This window comes from Xiphophorus maculatus, chromosome 9 (genome assembly GCF_002775205.1).
Source record: "Xiphophorus maculatus strain JP 163 A chromosome 9, X_maculatus-5.0-male, whole genome shotgun sequence".
Classification (NCBI taxonomy): domain Eukaryota; kingdom Metazoa; phylum Chordata; class Actinopteri; order Cyprinodontiformes; family Poeciliidae; genus Xiphophorus; species Xiphophorus maculatus.
This window is the reverse complement of record NC_036451.1, coordinates 17,832,638-17,851,855: the sequence shown is the minus strand read 5'-3', so window position 1 is coordinate 17,851,855 and position 19,218 is coordinate 17,832,638. Positions and strand designations below refer to the sequence as shown.

The window sequence follows — 19,218 nt, the reverse complement described above, 5'->3', positions numbered from 1 at the left end:
AAAATGGCTAATAAATTAATCTTTATGTGATGTCCTAACATTGAGATATTGTCGTATTAGTTTGAAGGAAACGGCGCCCTCCAGTGCGCAGAAAATACAATTAACTACTGACAGGAAGAAACGCACAGGAAGTGGTGTCATCGCTTATATCTCTCAAAGTAAAATTAGAAGAAACTGTTTTGGAGAACACCTCCAAAGTTTTCCGTTCACAAAACTTTAAGATAGGGTTTCAGTGCATATATCCCACTTGAAAAAATTTCTGCTCTTTTTTTAAGCGCCCTGTAGTTTTTTTTCTTTTTCCCGGTGATTACACAAAAACCTGGAACAGAGTCCAAAGGTTGCCGAGCGCTGTCATCAAGGGGCGATAATTAAACCCGGTTTGCAAAGTGAGTGTATGTTTAAATTCAAGACGTATTGTGAATTCCTCACCCTTAGTAACCCGTGTTCCTATGTTGTAGATGGATTCAGCATGGAACCGTGTCCTGTCTGTGCACCGGTGGATTTTGGAAAATGGAGGTATTATGATTTCTATCTATCCAAGTTCCAACCTACTTCCCCATCCAGTTATTTTTGCGTATGCATGTTTTGCAGCAGAGGACATGAGTAAAAAGGACATGTCTGAGTGGGACTTGGGCGCTGCAGCTGTGCTCTCCGGATTGACCAGCCGCACAAGGAACTTTTTGTGGCTTGCCACATGATTTGCCTTCATGACTGATATATCAGTTTTCCCTAATGGCAGTGTGAGAAACAGGAAGCCATTAACTTCCCCGACGAAAGTCGTTCTTGTTTTTCAGTGCATTTTTTGAATGTGTTGCCAATAGTACATTATTGGAAGTATGGTGGCTTGAAAACGTCCCCATACCCCTGTAGTAGATTGGTTATGAGGTCACTGTGTCATTTTGAAATATGTGGCACAGAATGTTACACTTGTATAATTCAATCGATAAAACAATAGCTTTGTTAGATGGAAAAAAAAATATAAAGGTCCAAAAGCCCAGTTTTAGCTGTGTGCACATCCTCAGATTAAAACATTCATGAAGCATCATTTGAATCAGCTGCTTTATTCAGTGTTCTTTGGTAGGAGTCTATGCGCATCATGCATTTTGACTTGTAAAAGTTTTCCAGATCTATTATACCCACAGCCCTCATCATGCGACTCCACAAATTTTCAGAATAATTTAGTTGTAAGTTTAAGTAACCTTTCGGAAGTTTGGATGTTTGTTTTGGTGGCTATGTACAGCAGGCAAGAGGCGGGTTACACCCTAGACAGTACATCACAGAGCAGATATTACTATATTTGTGTTAATTGATTTTTGTTTTTTTTGCAGCAATTGCTTTTCAGTTTTAAATATATAGTCATGTAAAGGAATCAGTTTTCCATTTTCTGTAAAACTTCTTCCTTCACTGTGTTGAAAGCTGTTGACGTGGATTGTGATACATCTGTCTGCCTTGGTGTTCTGACTTGTGCCTTTTTCGTCCTTCAGACAAGAGGACGGACCCCTGGCCCCTGGTGTACTCCCCTGTCTCGGTGACTCTCATCTTCCTGGGTTACCTCTGTATGATCTGGGCCGGTTCTCATCTGATGAAAAACCGGAAGCCTTTTGAGCTCAAAATAGTTCTCATCGTTTATAACTTTGCCATGGTTGGCTTCTCTGCATACATGTTCTACGAGGTGTGTGTTATTTTGTCTCCCGTTAGAGGACAAATCTAGTTATTAAAGGCAAAGGCAGTAATGAAAATATCACTCTGTTCAAACATTTCCAGTTATCTTACTTCAGTTTTGCCTCCACTTTGAAGTCTGTGTTTTATATGATTTAGGAAAATAAGAACGCACATTAAATGATCAGTTTTTTTGGAAAATGAGACAGGGTTCATTTCCAATCTAGCTTTAATTTCTTCACAGATGTTCTTACATTTTTCTCAGTCAGGGTAGAAATAATGCTTGATTTTATGACAGTGAGCTGCATCAACACAACCCCCCACTATCAAACTTCCAGCTCCATGCTTCACAGTTGGTGTGGAGTCTTTTTTCGGGCTGGACAATATGGCTGAAAACATATCACAACAAAAGGATTTCATATCAATCGATATCGATAATTACAGATTTTTGTTTGTAACACCTGAAATACTGCCAAACTGGTGACGTGACCTTTCCTCTTTTATCCACAGTTTCCTCTCTGGCTTTTGTACTAATTATCTCCTTTCACTCAACGCTGTAGTTTATTATTTTTGAGCAGTTATGAGGCATGCTAGGTAAACCTGAAATTGGTGCTGTGATACTCAACACGTTGAGTATCACAACCAACTCAATGGATGCCACTCACCTTGCTTAGCTGGCTTTGAGAGGTTGAGCCACCAAAGCTTTTCCTCTGCCTACATCCCCCAGAATGCTGTGTGGCTCTGGATCAGAGTTCAGTGAAATTATTGAATATTCTGTCACTTGATGTTTTCTTAGAGAACAAAGTCTTTCCTTGATACTTTTACAGTCTCTTTCTTATTCTACAATCCTGGATTTAAATATAGTGGTAGCAAGAGTCTGCTGTAAATCCCATTATGGTATTTTAGGGCTTTCAGGAGATTTTTTTAATCGTCTTCCAGTGAACTCACACCAACTCCCCAGATCTGGGCATGTTGACGGTTTTTTGAGTGTCATCTGCTTGTAGACTATTACTCTGTGCAGGTTGATTTTAAATTCTCTCTGAGCACAAACCTTTGTTTTAAATTTACCCAGAATTTCAGATTCCACTTAGATTTCGGTTAAAATACAATTTTTATTCAACATAATGCAGAATTTCAAACTAGATCCCAAAAGCCATTAGTCAGTGCATAAAAGAAATCATTCTAAAAGTGCAGGGACTTAAAGTAACATTTAATGTCTCAAATGGAAACGAGTAACAAAAGGTAGAATGGTTTAGAGCTCACTGATCACTTTAGACTCTGATAAAGACAGAGATTGTGTTAAAATATTAAACTTCATGAAGTTTGCACAGTAAATCTGAAAACTGATCAGTGATCTCCAGCCTTTTCTGCCTATGTAATTTTTTGCAGCTTTGCAGCACCTATTTTAGGCTCTGTCTGTTTCAAGGTGCACAGAGCAGCTCAGTTTTATTGAAAAAAAGTAACAGTTGGTTTTTTTATTAGCTGATAATTATATGTTGATAGTAAAAGCCTCCTTGTGTTGAAGCTGATATTGGAAAATAGAGGTTTCATCACAGTTTATCTATGTGCCCATCCGGTGAGGTTTCAGTTTCTAGAACAGGCCTTATAAGTCTTGTCACTAGTAAATAAGTAAACCAAAGAGTTTTTGAGATTCTGCTATTTGGAGTCATTTGAATTAAAACTGGAGCTTTCTGGTCAGTGAATGAACATGAATGAACCACATACTAAGAGCAAAACTGTGTAGTTAAGCATGGGGTTGGCTCAGTGGTTTTCTGGGGATGCTTTGCTTCCTGTGACACTGGAATCCTGTAGCACGTGGGGGACAGGATGGATTTAATAAACATCATGGAATTCTGGGACAAGAAGGTTTAATGAAGCTTTGGCATCATTACACCATCAGACAGGGGACAGTGGTCCCAAACATATCTCAGTCCGCCAACGCTTGGCTTCAGAAAAAGTCCTAGAGGAGCCATCATCGTAGACTGACTTGGAACTTTTCAGTGGGATTTAAAAAAATGATGATTCATAAATCCAAGATTATTACTGAACTGGAGGTCTTTACCCAGGAGCAGTGGGTAACTATTACTAAGCATGTCACGAAGTATGTAAATATTGTTGAGGCTGCTGAGAGCATTAAAAGTTGCATTTTGTGTTTAATATGAAGGGAATACTGGTGATAATTGTGTTGACCTATTTTAAATGGTTCTTGTCTGATTTGTTGATTGCAAACAGCTGCTACTCTTTTATTGCCAATAAGTCTTACTTGTAGAGGGTGATGAAAAATGTTCTTTGTAACTGTTCTGGCTCCAGTTCCTTGAAGCTAATTGCAGAATCTGTGTTAAATTAAAAAAACAACAACACTTGAGTGAATTTCAGTGGTCAGGGATGCACAGACGCTTATTTTTAGACGAACTAAAACAGGACAGAAAATTTATCAGTAAACAACTTTTTAAAAAATATCAAATCACTTAATCTCCCATCTCAATCTCTTGACTGTTTTCAGTTCCTGGTCACATCGTGGCTCTCAAACTACAGCCTGCTCTGTCAGCCTGTGGATTACAGCAATAGCCCACTGCCCTTGAGGGTAAGGGTTCATATTTTAGTCCAGCAGAGCATTAGAAAGACACAGTGACTGTCACTGAATCAGTAACAAGTTTTTTTTTTCTTTTCTGCAGATGGCCAGGGTTTGTTGGTGGTTTTTCTTTTCTAAGATCATAGAGCTCCTTGACACGGTACTTTGTTTCTTCCCATTTTGCCTTATCCCATTTGTTTTATTGAGTTTGAGTGCAGTTGTGACTGATTTTACACCCTGTGTTCCTGTGGAGCAGCTCTTCTTCATCTTGAGGAAGAAGAATAGTCAGCTGACCTTCCTTCATGTTTACCATCATGGCAGCATGATCTTCAACTGGTGGGCAGGAGTAAAGTATGTGGCTGGAGGACAATGTAAGTGAGGTTTGAATTCATATTATATTTTAATAGGATTCGCGTGATTGGCCAACACAAAGTTGGAAATAATTGTGAAGCCAGCCCTTACCAGGCTTGGATATTTAATTTGATGTTATACGGTTACTCTTTGGGTTTTTTCAATCTCACCTACACATTTTGCTTATTTTCTTCAATTGTTGGGGTTTGTGTTTGTTTTTCTGCCCCACACTCCACAGCTTTCTTCATCGGCCTTGTCAACACCTTCGTCCACATCGTCATGTACACTTATTACTGTCTGTCTGCATTCGGTCCTCACATGCAGAAGCACCTTTGGTGGAAGAAATACCTCACTATGCTGCAGCTGGTTGGTTGCTTCAGAACTTTCTGGCTGTTGCTTCTGTCAGAGGTACGATCACAAAATGCGTCATTTAATCTGATCTGTATCCCCATTTGCCATTGCAGCTGCAGTTCCTGCTCTTCTTCCTTCACACCGGCTACAACCTGATCACCGAGTGCAACTTCCCAGACTCCATGAACATAGTGGTGTTTGGTTATGTTCTTACCCTCATAATGCTCTTTTGTAACTTCTACTATCAGAAATACGTCCTCAAGAAGAAGCAGAAATGAGGCAACATCAAACTCAGTTCTTTTTTGGGAAGCTATGTCATTACCCAGAGTTTTCCAGAAGACAGCTGCAGTATTATCCCGTCCACTAGAGGGCACAACCAGCTCACAAGTCTTAAGGTTTTTTTTCTGAACAGACTCATAAACGATGTGAACGGTTTCAATTCTCCTCTGTGTGATTTTATTTTCTTAAATGACACTCAAATGGTTGTTGTAAACAAACTGTACATTTTATACACATAATAATAATAATAATATTATTATTAATAATGATAATCATTATAATTGGAGGTGTGGTTGTCTCTGCAGTATTACAGGACTAATGAGCCAGAAACCTCCATCCAAAATAAATTCAAACACAGGAAGAAAACATTTAACACTTACAGAAATGCAACTTTTTTGTCACTGATAAAAACATCACAGCAAAATGATATATTTTACACTTCAGTCCACAAATAATGGAGGCTGTAGATTAAAGAGAAAAATGTGGTTCAAAATGTGAACAACACATCTCATGTTATTTGAAATTCATACCTTGAACTGAAGACAGTCTGGTTCTGTTGTAGTTAGTTTCAGTAAAGGATGAGAACTTTGCTCAAATACATTTCCAGAACATGACATGAAAAACTGTCTATGTAAACATTGTACATTTAAAATTTCTGCCTTGAGTTGTGAGATCTATTCATCATATCTGTTCACTTCGATTTTGCCGATGCAGCTGAATTTGAGACGGGGCAGGGGCAGAAGAAATATGTGCATTTTATTTTGCTGTACATTGTCAAGTTTTCTTCCCTACAATAAATTGGCTGAAATTAAACCTCAGATATATCCCGATCTAAAGCGACCTCAAATTGGAAAAAGTTATCTACCAATATTTCACTTAAACTAACTTTTCACATTACAATTTGTCAGTTATGATGTTTGTTCATCATTTTGTACATGTTTTTTTTTATCATGTAAATCATTCAAAGAATTTCCTTGTTGCTGAAATGTGCTGTACAAATAAACTTGACTTGAGCTGCCTTTAAAAAAGTTTCTACAGCAAGATTTATTTCACAAATTAACCTAAATTTGCTTTAATCATTTATAAGGAGATGAATGACGGTTACATTGCCTGCAAAAGTATCAATACCCCATGAACTTTTCTGCTGAGCTGTCATGAGGACACCGGCATCCTCATGGACCCACTGGATTACGTGTCTTGGAGGTGACGGTTAAAGGGTTAACCCTTCTGTTATGTTGCGGGTCCAATTGACCCGTTTTAGTTGGAAGTATTTTTTTGGCGTGAACCTTTTTCTATTTGTCTTAATAGGTGCACTGTACATATAAATTGAAAATTTATTCATTTTACACATTTGTAAACCCCCCCTGCGTCTATGTTTTACACAGATACTGTTCGGTCAAATTGACTGCCGGGTCAAGAAAACTAACTTTTATGTGATAGACCAACACAGAGTAGTGCATAATTGGGAAGGACAAGAAAAATCTATATTTTCTTTACAACCAAAAATGCATTTCTAACCTGGCTATCTGAATCAATAATTTGTAGAATCACCTTTTGATACAACAACAACTGCAAGTCTTTTGTTGGTATGATTGTCACAGTTTTCACATATCAATAAGGAAACCTTTGTCCAATATTTCTTGTGCAATCCAAGCTCAGTCTGATTTGAGTGTCTGTGAACAGTAGCAATTGTTACCACAGGTTCTCAGTTAGATATAGATCTAGATTTTGACTATGCCATTGTAAGACACAAATATGGCTTGACCTAAACCATTCCCTGGCAGCTCCGACTGTATGTTAGGGTCATTGTCCTGCTGGTTGGTGAGCCTTTGCTCCAGTTTCAAATTTTTTGCAAACTTTACCAGTTTTTCTTATGCTCTACTTAGGTCCCACAATCTTCCCATTAACTCTGAGAAATATTCCTGGCTATGATGAGTAAGATTACAAGTACACCATGATGCTGCCACAACCATGTTTCACGGTAAAGATGATGTCTTTTGAGATGTGCACGGTACGGTGTTAGTTTTCTGCTACAATGTCTGTAGCAGAAAAGTTAAATTTGGTCTCAACGTCTTCTGCATGTTTAGATCTGGACTTTCTGGGATATGGGAGAAATCTTTTTGTTAGGTGAGTGAGAATTAAGGAGTTGAAGACAAACTTCCTTTTCAGTTCTAAACATTAAAACATAAAACATTCACAGTTATGCACTCATTTGTGTCGGTCTTTGACAGATTTGACAAAATGCGGAAAAGTTAAAGGGGTATGTAAAGCTTTTGTAGGCATCTATGCCTAACTGCAAGTTATGTTTTTATACCTTTAAATAAGGCAGTGCATCAAGTATCATTTTTATAGGCTGTAATGTTTGTTTAGTTCAGTTGGTCACTGTCTGGTGGATATGTCAGAATGACCTTAGAAGAGGTTTTGTTTTCAGTTTTGGGGAAAGAAACAAGGGCTGAAGATGCGCTTGGTGAGTTGTGCAGCGTAGCGCAACAACAACTCATAGATTGGATCTATGTTTCCGTGTAGACCGATGACATGTGGCTCAAGTTGCGGTCGAAGCTGCCCACCTGAAAGAAAATGCTGTCGTCGGTGCTGGAGGAATACTGGCACCCTGAGCCCCCCTGCAGCTCCTGGGTCCCGCCGAATCCTGGTGTAGATGTTTACAATATAACACTTTAAGAGCACATTTTCACTCCTGGTATGAAGATTAGTGGAAAAAATATAATTTTTTTTTTTTACCTGTAGGTCCAGTGTTGTTGGTGGGCAGGTGAAAGCCATTGTGCTGATGGGAGGAGTAGTTATGAGCATCTCCTGGGACGTGGACACCGCTGACCGTCTGCTCCATCCTGTAGGAGTCTCCAAAATGGAAGCAGCTCTGAAAGCTGGCTTGGTATTCTAAGAAATGAAGGCGGGATGTGGAGGAGAAGAAAGAAAATTATAGAAGCCACACTTGATCAGCTGCCACCAGCATTCACTGTACCTCTGATTGGTTCTAATGTCTGCCCCATCCGGCTCAAACCTAATGTGGATCTCACATTATGACAATGCTATATTTGTGCTCTGCTAACTCTGCCAGCCTTATACTGTGCTGCATTTGTCCCCGCAGCCTCAGCTCATACTCGGAATCAACCGCAGGAGTCTTGATAATGGGAAAGAAGCCTTTCCTGGAGCACTTTTACGCAACTCCCCGACCGCAGCGTGGTTACAGAGGCAGCCGTGTGGAGATCTTTACAGGAAAAACAGTGTTTAGGACATTTGGGGGAAAAGGCTCGAGAGTGACAGCTGAGACGGCCGAATGCATGAACCAGCAGTTTGTTGGCCAATCCAGCGATGGTAATAGGGTTCCGGCATGTGGTTCTCTCAACTCTAATCTTTTTTTTTTTTTTTTACCTTAACAGTGCTCTGACAGACACAACTTCCTCTCAATAAGGGCCTTTGATGTGGATCTACTGATGTGATTTGCATTTGAAAATCATTGCTGTGTTCACAATTTTAGTTATCTTGTCCGCTAACCCTGTTATAGCATGGATAGCATTAAAAAACAACGGAATTTCTGTAACAAATTCATAATCTTTTTGTTAGCTTTACCGTCAGTGGCAGGTTGCTGATGGTGGTAATGTGGGTAGGGCTTGTGGTGAGGGTGAGCATGTTGTTTCTCCTGTGAAAGAGGAGGTGGAGTTCCTGTTGCCTTCATGCCAGGAGACAGGAGGGGGCCTGACAGCCTGCTGAGACAAAGAAAAAACCCACAGAGGACATCAAACCACTGATGTCCTCTGATCTGCAACTGCATAATTCCTGAGAGTCTCAGAAATCTCCAATAAAATGCTTTGTGCCTTTATGACATCTTAGCCAAAGCAGGAGCTACATGTTGGACTGAGTACGCCTCATGATTTGACAAACCCAGCAGAACAGTTCCTGATCCAAACACACTCACAGGGAAGTAAGCTGTCCAAGCATGTGGAAATTTAGGTTACCCACACATAATCCTATTTCTACCAAGTATTATGGTCTTTAGGTCAACAAACATCATTTAAGAGAACACACACACACCCCCAGCCCCCCACCCCAACACACACACACACACACACACACACACACACACACACACACACACACGCACACACACACACACACACAATTATGACTGCAGTAGTCATGATTTCTAGATTCATGTCTCCAAGAGCGTATTAAACAAAATCAACAATATTCCCTGGTAAAAAAAAATCTATCGGAGGCAATCCAAGTCAAAGGGAGAAAAGCCCAGACTGTGCAGGAAGCGGAAATGTTTTTTTTTTTTTTTAGAGGAATTGCAAAAAATAATAATAATAATCTAATTCAGTTATGTTCAAAAAAGTGAAAATAATGCAAATATGAATTACACACCGTGACATATTTCCACTGTTTATTTCCGTTCACTCCATAATTTCTCCATGGTGTTTTGGTTTGGTGAGTTTTTGGGCAATTCAGCACTGTGATAAAATGGTCATAAAACCAGGTCTGGGTACTTTTGGCTGTACACAGAGGTGACAAATCCTGCTGGAAAAAGAAATCGGCATCTCCATAAAATCTGTCAGCAAAGTATAGTATAGAGTGCTTTAAAGTCTCCTGGTGGATGCCAGTGCTGACTTTGGACTTGATAAAATACAGTGGACCAACTCCAGCAGATGACATGGCTCTAAGGCCTCTGGCATCATATCGGGGTCAACAGTGGCTTAGCACAAGAAGTGCGACAGTTTCAGCTCATATGCTGGAAACATCTCTGTATGGTGACCAATTGAAGCATTTACTACTGCTGCAGTCTAATCCTTGGGAATTTCACAAATTTTTGAATGTACTTTGCTTCAAAATCCATTTAAGGCTGCTGTTATCACTATTTGTCAGTTTTTTTAAACAATTTTTCTTCCACATAACTTTCCATTTGTATCCGTGGTTACAGCACTTTGTGACACCCAGCTTCTTTGTCAGACATTTTTTGTCTTTGATAAAGTCTTCCCTATGATGGCACAGGCCATAATCTAACACTTATGTATTAAAAATTATCATTTAATCTGTACCACGAGTTTCACATTTTAAATTGAATTACTTAAGAAAAAATAATCTTTCCATATTTTACACTAAACTTTTAAAAACCATTCTAAACATGGCATAAGTTTGAAGATTACTGTGTAAGCATCAGCTATAAAATCTTATTTATCAAGTCATTGTAAAATATTTTTCATTTTACAAATTAAGTAAAATGAAAAATATTTCTAAAACTAAAGCGCACATCTTTATTGACAGATTTTCATAGGTACTAATTTGTATCTACAAGCCTAAAAAAAACCAACCTTGCATACTCTGAGGATGCTGCGGTATCAGTCGTGCAAAACAAAGTTTGCCTACAACTCAGAACAATCAACTAAATAAGTTGATGTTAAACAGTTGACATTCAGTTAATGAAATAAGCTCAAGTCCAGACTCGGAGGTAACAGACGTGCCTTTAAAATGAGTAAATTCAGCAGCTACTTACAACTGCATATCAGGAATGCCAACACATAAACTGCTGCCGTGTTACTACGTGCCGCAGCGCTGCAGAGGCATATGGTTTGCAGTAAGCTCTGTACGAACGTGATGACAGAGCGTTGCTCCAGGCGGCTGAGCCCTCAGATGACTGTTCATTCGCTGGCCTGGCTGGAGCCCACTGCATGACCTACTGCTCTGTGCACGAAGGCCGTCCCACCCAGCATTCAGGCGCTGGCAGGGGTCTGAGCAGGACATTTGGATGGTGAAGGGAGAGGGTAGTGTCAAACTGCAAGAGAAGCAACTTTACGTCTTTGCTGCCAATACTGGATCTATTTTTAACAGCCGGAAAATTTAGCTTGAGGCTCACCGTATTTACCTTCTATCAATAGAGATCTTTGTAAACCTGTAAATATTTTTAGGAAAGGTTGTGGCTATTTTCTAAGGTCACGCTTTTGCTCCTTTATGTTGTCAGTTTTTTAAGACCTGTAGATTTAATGAAAGATCAATCAGGCATCCAGCTAGACAAGTGCAATTACATTTCCTTTAATTTAATTTTTAACTCAGTTTCACAACATAATTAGGTAGTTATTCTAAGTATAAATTTGACATGTAGAAACTATATTGTTAGTATGGTCCATTAAATAATTTCTATCAAATAATGAAGTCTATTTTCATTCTTTAACTAATTTAGGTCAAAGTTGTGATTAAATTAAAATACTTAATTAGAATAATTTTATTATAAAAAAAATTGTTTTACTGCAGCATCTCAGAAATGCTGTCTGAAGATGGTTAAGAGACTGACATTATCCACAGTGAAACAAATCCTTTAATGACATGGGCTACCAGGCAGCTCAGCAAAGAAGAAGCCATTTGTCTGACGCATCACAAAAAGCTAGATTCCACTTTGCTAATGCACACGGGGACAAAGATGTTATTTCTGGAGACTTGTCCTGTTATATGATTAAACTAAAATTGAGCTGTTTGGCCGTAATGACCTTTACATTCAGAGGGGAAAAAAGGGAAAGCGTCTAATCCTAAGAAAACAATCCCCACTGTGGAGAATAGAGATGGCGGCATCATGTTGCATGAGTGTTTTACTGCAAGAGGGAGTTGAGCACCTCATAAGATATCATCATAAGGAAAGAATACTGGGCTGACACATTTAAGCAACGTCTTGAGAATAGCCAGAAAGTTAAAGCTTGGGCACAAATGGGTTTTCCAACTTGACAATTACCAAATATTAGCTACAAAGTGATTTAAAGGCAACAAAATTAATTCTTTGCTGTGTACCTCCCAAAGCCCTGTATATTCAGGCATAACTAAAAAGGTTTATATGAGCAAATCAACCAACAAACCTGACTCAGTTCTATCAGGAGGAGTAGGGCAAAACTCAAGCTATTTACTGAGAAGCTTGTTGAAGGATAGCTAAAACATTTGATCAAAACTTTACAGTTTAAAAAGCAAGTCAAGAAAATATACACAAACCTCAGAATTTTACAAAAGTTAGAAAATGAGACAATTTATCTTGCTTTCAGCAAATAATAGGAATAAGAAAATATATTTAGATTTGATGTCTGACATTTTTTGGATACAATATTTGTTAAAATGTGGTGGGAACTATGTATATTTACATATCTTTTTGTATAAATGATCAATGAAAATCTAACAAACCTTACAGAATTCCTACTTATATAATTTTGCCACAAATATTTGGAGAGGTTAGCTATTCTGTTTGACAGAAACTAAAACTGGTTACAGCACTGGCAACTCAAAATGTTTTTCATACAAAGCACAGTTGCGGAGAATTTAAACAATTTGCTTTCCTTTTGCTTTCCAAAAGTTAAAATGACATCAGGAAACGTTACATTTGACTTCTTGTGCATCACAAACTGAGGATGCTTGTGTGGCAACTTGTCTGACTGCAGCCCAGAAGAAGCTAGCTGTTAGCAATCTTTACTAATTCATGTGTTGGCACAGTCCCAGAGTACAGCCATGTGTTCCTGCAGAGAGCAGTGTTCCCCTGGGAGCTGCTGTCAGCGCAAACTCAGGAAACAGTTATACTGTTCATATTTTTACAAGCTGCCTCTATGTGCAGCTAAAGTGAATCACAAGCTAATCACTGCCAGCTGCTCCGTGCCCTGATTTTGCTTGTTTGGCTGGCCTAAAAACATTTCAGGCTCCAGGTATGAGGAAAATCTTTTATGTGTCACATTCATCTATCGCCTCAAATTCATTCTCACTGATTGTCCTGTACAACTCTGTTTTTTTTTTTTCTACACTCCACTCCAGTCCTCTTGGGATGACAAAGCAATCTGATTACTGGCCTTAGGATTTGTTCAATCTGGAGTTGGCAGATGAATGAAATGGAAAATATTGCATTTGATGGCCAATATTTCATAAAAGCAGAGAAAGTCCAGAGTACGAAACGTCCAATGCATGGCTGCTACACCTTTTCTAGGTCAACGTTTTATAATTTTCCAGGCACAAATTGGCAAATTTCTCAATCTGTGAGTCATTGTTTATGTTAGTCAAAAAAATAATAATTCTCAGAATTATACAAACTTCTACAGTATTCGGGGAAAAAAAAAGAAAAACAACAATAGGACCGATGGACATTTGAAAGACAGATTGACATGGATGGGTGGACTGCTGATTAACGATGTATTGATTGATGGATACAGCTATTTTCCTTGTGTTATTTTAAAAAATAGCACACTGGTTTGAGGAAATGTTATTTAGATGTTCAAAAATGTAACATATTCCGAATGGAGAAAAAATAAACATTGAAAATCCAAACATTTCCTTTGTATCTTGTGTTCCTGTATCTGTATCCAAACCTATAAAAAACGAAAACCAAAGTCCTCACTTTCCACACGTTTCAAGCCTGTGCAGAAACCCTGACAATGGCCTGCTACCTGTGTGCTCAGCTCAAGAGTGCAAATGGGGACAAATACTGAAGACTTTAAAACTTTAAAACTAAACGGAACATCCCCCTAAGCACCTTCTACACCTCTGTTCATTAGATTTTCTCAGCAAAATAAGAAAAAAAGCCAGAACACTTGTATTTCGTTATCCAGGTGCAGACATCTAAACTGCTGTTCATAAACATCACAAAGAGTCTCATTAAAAGGAAGCCTGAAGATTCATGAACTGTTCTGCACTGCTCCTCGTTCGTCTTCGTTCACTTGCAGCTAACCTAACTGTCCCTCTAGGGACTTGGGATCAGACCTCAATCTCCCTCTCATGTCCTTCTTTGTAGCCAACCTTTAAGCCCCACTGATGGATGACAAAGGCTTCTTTGGCACATATTGTTGGGAGCATTTCTGTTTCTGGTTAGAGAATTAAAACACTGCCTTGGAGAAGACAATGGGATTCTGCCTGAAGCTAAGCTAAAGCTAAGCCAACCCTACAGGACTGAAGAATAGAAGAATGTCCTGAGCTCCATCAGGGTTCTGGTTATAGTTACAGAGAAAGAGTGTCAAAGTATCCATCTTTAATAATTTCCACTATTTCAAAAAAGCTGCCAGTAAGCCGCCTGAGTCTTTCTTGAGTAAGCTTTCTGCATAGTTAATTGAATCTGGAATCTGTTAGTATTTTGATGTATATAAATAGATTTAAGCAGAAATTCATTGAGCTGAATATTTTACCTATTAGCATTCTGCTTTTGCAGTAACTAGGGCATAACAAGCTAATAATATCAGATTAATTTAGTTAAAGCTGCTCCGTCAACTGCAGTTTTGCAAATGTTATCTTAATAAGACTGATGGATGTTTTCTTCGCCCTGTTTTTTCTGACAATATTTCTTCAAACCAGCCAATTTGTCATTTCTTATAGGGGACAGAAAAAGAGTAAAAAGTATTCTTTCTGCCAGCTGTTTGTCAGTGGAATAAACACTGACAAACAGGAATAAACACTAGGTGGTGCTAGACTGCATGCCCTTTTCTCTGGAAAAAAGTGCCCTTTTGGAATTTTATTTTATTTTTTTACAGTGTATAGTGTCTTTATAAGCACGTCATAGCTGCCATGTCTCTTTTATTTCTGCTCCCATAAGATTGTTTAAAGGAGTTTTGAGGATAATGTTTTTCTTTGGTTGCTCTTGTATTACTTTACAATAAGTAGGACACAAATGTACATTGTACCTTAAAAAAGGCATGTTTACTTGAAAACTGCTATAAACATATGAATTTGTTTTGTTTTCTAGTCTTTTATTTCTACAGGTTTTGAAAACATGACTTAAAAACCTCGTTATATCTTGATCCCAGGAACAAACCTGGCATTAACTGCAGACCACAAAATGAGCGACAGACCACATACTGCCATTAGTGACCTCGAAAAATGTTTTCCATTTTGGTTTGTAATGCTGAATCTCCTTTTCAGGATCTTTGTGAAGATAATGGCTGGAAAACAGGCAGTGAAGGCTTATAAAGGTCTCCCTTCAGAAAAGGGACTTAATGTAGCTCTATGCTGCCACTTTAATTCAATTAGCCCGTGTCAGTCACTGCCTAGGTATCAAACCGCCTCAGACTAATATTTACAGAGGGGCTCTAATATCAATACGCAGGTGAAGGTAGTTCCCCCCGTCCTCTCCATCCTGCAATTATATAACCACATATGGCTGCAGCAGTGAATCACAACATTTACCACCGATCTCTTCAACAGCCGGCCCAATGATTGGCCCACGCCGACTGCCAAATCCATTCTGACCAGCGTAATCTTAATATTAGCCTTAGAAAAATGACTCTTGTATTGACTAAGTAAAACTGTCTAAATGAGTCATTTGAGCCAGAGTAAACACATTTAACCAGGAGGTCAGAGGCTGCCACACAAGAGGCAGGTTAAGTTTGATAATTTTCTCAAAATGTTTAATGTCCTCCAAAACCTTTTGGGAAAAACAAGTGCCGGGGCTGATATTGACCTTGGCAGCAGGCCAAATACCCGAGGCTTTATATGTACATCAATGCTCCATCTTCTGACAAATGTAAGTAGACGTCTTATGCAGGTCGCTCGCTTTTCAACTCCTCAACCCGCCCACCATCCATGCTGTGTGATCATGAGATAAGAACGACATAGCGTGTGTGTGTTGTGGGTTAAATATCTAGATCTGACTAAATCTGGTAATGTGGAAATTGCTGCAATCTTGTCAGCACATCTGAAATATGTGCACGATAAAAAACAGACACCAAGATCCAAGTGAACAAGTTAGATTACCTACTTGGGGATTTAGGTTAAACATGAGAATAAAGGGGGCTTCTCCCACACAAACATGCCCATGATCACATGTTCCTCATCAAGAAACCCAAAACAACAAGACCAAAGTCTCAAATCCAATATGTCACTCCTCCTGTGTAACTCAGTATCCTCTTACTCAGGTCCTTCTCACTGTCCTCGCAATGGTAATTGTGCATGCTGTTGAGAAAAGAGCTGCAGAAACCGCAACGTAATTTTGACAGCGTTCTCCTCCTACTTTCAAAGCTTGAAACAACACACCACCTTCCAGATGCTTCCAGGCTGTTCCAAGTTTTACGCCACGCCTGCCTCACCACGATGGTTATACTGGATGCTAAGAGGTCTGCTGTCGCCCACAATCACAAGCGGTCTTGCGTGTTTCCTGGACTACTACATGTAAACTCACCTTCCACATGCAACTACACACATGTAAGTGCAAACAATACACACGTAAGAAAAAGATTGAACCTGAGACACTCAAAGTGTGGATCACTTAAGTTAAAGAAACAACAGGTTTGTGAAGCAATGTCTTTTGCAAGATATTTTACGACCCAAACCCAGCGTTTCCCAATATTTTTGAAAAAAAAAAAAAGTTTTCTCTCTGGTTTCTTTGTGCAGTTCACGCTCAGCTCTCTGAAAACACCCGGGTTCCATTATTCTGCTCTCTGGGGAAATCATCATCTCTAATAGGAAACATGCTGAGTAAAACAGGTACAAGAGAAAGGAGGGTGGAGCACCCTTCTGCATCATAGTTGAACTTCTGCAGGTTTTTTGTATTATCTGCGTAATGTAAAGCAGAACAAATGATCTGAATCAAAGCTGGAATAACAATATTACACATATAGTTATTGTTCACTTTATTAGGTACACTTTTCTACTTCTGGAATGGGACTTCTTTTGTCTTTAGTACCGCCCTAATTTGTTGTGGGAAAAACTGCAATAAGGTTTGGAAAAGTTTCCTCAGAGATTATGGTCCTTATTTACATGATGGCATCACAAAGATGCTGCAGATTTATCAGCAGCACATGTATGCTGTGAATCTCCTGCTCATCCATATCCCAAATATGCTCTATTGGATTGAGAGCTGGAAGGATGAGGCCATTAAATTACAGTGCACTACTTGTCATATTCAAGGAACCAGTTTGAGATGCTCTGACTTTTCTAACATGCTGCACAATCCTGTTGGAAGTAGCCATCAGAAGATGAAGATAAAGGCATGGCAAGCAGCAATAATCAGGTAGGTTGTGGTATTTCAAAATACTCAATTGGTCCCAAGAGGCTCAAAAGTGTGTTAAGAAAACATCTGTTACACCATAATACCACTTCCACCAGCCTAAACCGGGTGAATCCATGCTCTTATGTTGTTTACACACCTAGTGTTATCTGCTTTAGGGTGTGCTGTGAAATGAGAGATTGTATTTGACATGCCTTTGTTATACTGAGTAGTTTTTTTGTCTTTTTATCATCTCGAACAAGTCAACCCATTCTCCTGTGACAGGAACAAAGCATTTAATTCCACAACAACAGGGTATTTTGTCGTTTTTGCAGTTCTGTTGACCTAAGAGATATTACATCTGTGACTGTAAATCCAAGAAGGTCAACAGTTTCTGAAATACCCAGACCAGCCTGCATACCACTAACAGCTGATTAAATCATCTATATTCTGAAGCTTAGTTTGAACTTCTGCCAGTCATCTTGTCAGTAATTCAACATACTGCCTTGTGATTGGCTGGCTGCTGGCTTAGTTGTGTTTATGATCAATTGAACAGATGTACCTAATAAAGTGGTTTGTATGTATAGGAATGTTCCAATACCTTTTTGAAACAAAACCCATATGCTTCTATTTTAGACTATGACAAAGACCCATCACCGTTTGTGATACTGTAATAAAATTCAAGTTATTGTTTTATTTAATGTCATTTAACTGAGCTTGATGAATAGCAGCATTATGGCCAAATAAAGATGAATACCTGCAGGAGAACAGAACAATATGCACCGTATGGCAGGATTATCCAGAAAGGCACAGCTGAGGAAAAACCAGATGATACGTCACAGTGCTTGACAGTTCACTCTCATGAAAGCATAAATTGGGTCCGCCCCAAAACAGAGCTGGTCGTGCGTCAACGCTGACCTTGTGGTGACCAGAGCTACCCCTCTTCCCAGGAGGGGTGTTCTTAGAGGTTATGAACTTTGTTTCCAGGACGAAAGCCAAGCGGTTGTCTCAGCAGGACCACGAGGCTTTGGCCCAACGTGCTCCAAGCGGGGTCGGCCTGGATTCAGGATGAGTAATATGTGAAAGACAAAGGAAGCAGAGGGCAAAAAGTGTAGCGATGGAGGGAGTTTACAAAGTGTTGCTGATCCTACGTATTCTTGAGGCTATTTGCAGGCAGATAGCCTCACAAATGATGCAAGGCTGTTGTGTAATAAACTATTGCGGACACAAACTACAGAGCAGGTTCAGGGCAAAATAGGTCTTTGCGACCCAAAAGGATTTGAATGCACACAGTGGACAACTGCACCAGAGGTATGCATGTTAATGGTCATTTTAAGAATTTGAAATCTAGTCAATTTTTAAATATATTGAGTCCTACTACTTGTGTTTGAGCTTCAGTTCCATTTTGTCAATTCGTAATTGTTTATATGCAGATTAGATATAACGACATTAAAATTAAAATGTTTTTTATCCTTGCGGCTATAAGCAGCCATCAAGTATTTATAATAGGAACAGAGGCGACGTCACACTGTGTGCAAGAGACAACAGTTATTACAGGCAGTGTTTTACTACTTTAAAGCAAGTTAGAACCTATAACTTAGCATAACTTGCTGTAACCAAGTTATGCTATTACTTGGTTATGTCATAGTCAAGTAACTATGTGATCTTTAGTTGTTAAAAAAATGTGTATATCTCAAGCATGACTTTAAACTATTTTTAGGAAGGGTGGAGTCAGATGTAGTTTGTACATTGAGCTGTACAGCAGCCTTGCTTTTCACCAGGTGTTTGCTAATTGCTACGGCTAGTCTGGAGGAGATGAATAGGGGAGGCAGGAAGAAGCTGTGTGTGGAAATAGGTGACGCTTTGTGGGAGTGATCACTCAGCCATGGCTGCTATGGGAGATTCAAGGAAAAAATCAAGGCAACAGTTCAGGTAAGTTTTGAGGAGGGAATAGAATAACTTTATATAAAACTCAGACAAAGTCAGTTTTACATAGAACTGACATCAAGCAAAACAAATTGAGTTGGACTATTAGTTGTCGCTTCACTATTGAACTGTAACTGAG

At 39.1% G+C, this 19,218-nt stretch overlaps 2 protein-coding genes across 3 annotated transcripts in view; one reads left to right on the top strand and one right to left on the bottom strand.

Annotated features, from left to right (window-relative positions):
- The first annotated feature begins 143 nt into the window (after positions 1-143).
- LOC102231820 (elongation of very long chain fatty acids protein 4-like) lies at positions 144-5,368 on the top strand. The gene is made up of 8 exons (XM_005795628.3): positions 144-386; positions 459-516; positions 1,485-1,672; positions 4,163-4,243; positions 4,335-4,391; positions 4,488-4,602; positions 4,821-4,948; positions 5,047-5,368. Exons 2-8 carry the CDS (start codon positions 459-461, stop codon positions 5,209-5,211), a joined length of 792 nt encoding a protein of 263 aa, XP_005795685.1. The 5' UTR covers positions 144-386; the 3' UTR covers positions 5,212-5,368.
- glis1 (GLIS family zinc finger 1) overlaps positions 5,199-19,218 on the bottom strand; it is an 88,281-nt gene continuing 74,261 nt past the window's right edge. Inside the window, exons 9-11 of one of the 2 annotated variants that reach the window (XM_023340003.1) lie at positions 8,801-8,937; positions 7,952-8,107; positions 5,199-7,859 (exon numbers count right to left, since the gene is read on the bottom strand). In XM_023340003.1, coding sequence (XP_023195771.1) covers positions 7,723-7,859; positions 7,952-8,107; positions 8,801-8,937 — 430 coding nt within the window. In that variant the 3' untranslated portion in view covers positions 5,199-7,722. The remainder of the gene's footprint in view (positions 7,860-7,951; positions 8,108-8,800; positions 8,938-19,218) is intronic. The other variant, XM_005795738.2, reaches the window with a different exon arrangement.

Bases quoted from the DNA above. Each gene is read 5' to 3' on its own strand.
- LOC102231820 (XM_005795628.3), top strand. From the start codon at position 459: ATGGATTCAGCATGGAACCGTGTCCTGTCTGTGCACCGGTGGATTTTG. The intron at 4,244-4,334 runs GTAAGGGTTCAT...TCTTTTCTGCAG, and splicing joins ATAGCCCACTGCCCTTGAGG to ATGGCCAGGGTTTGTTGGTG. The intron at 4,603-4,820 runs GTAAGTGAGGTT...CACACTCCACAG, and splicing joins GTATGTGGCTGGAGGACAAT to CTTTCTTCATCGGCCTTGTC.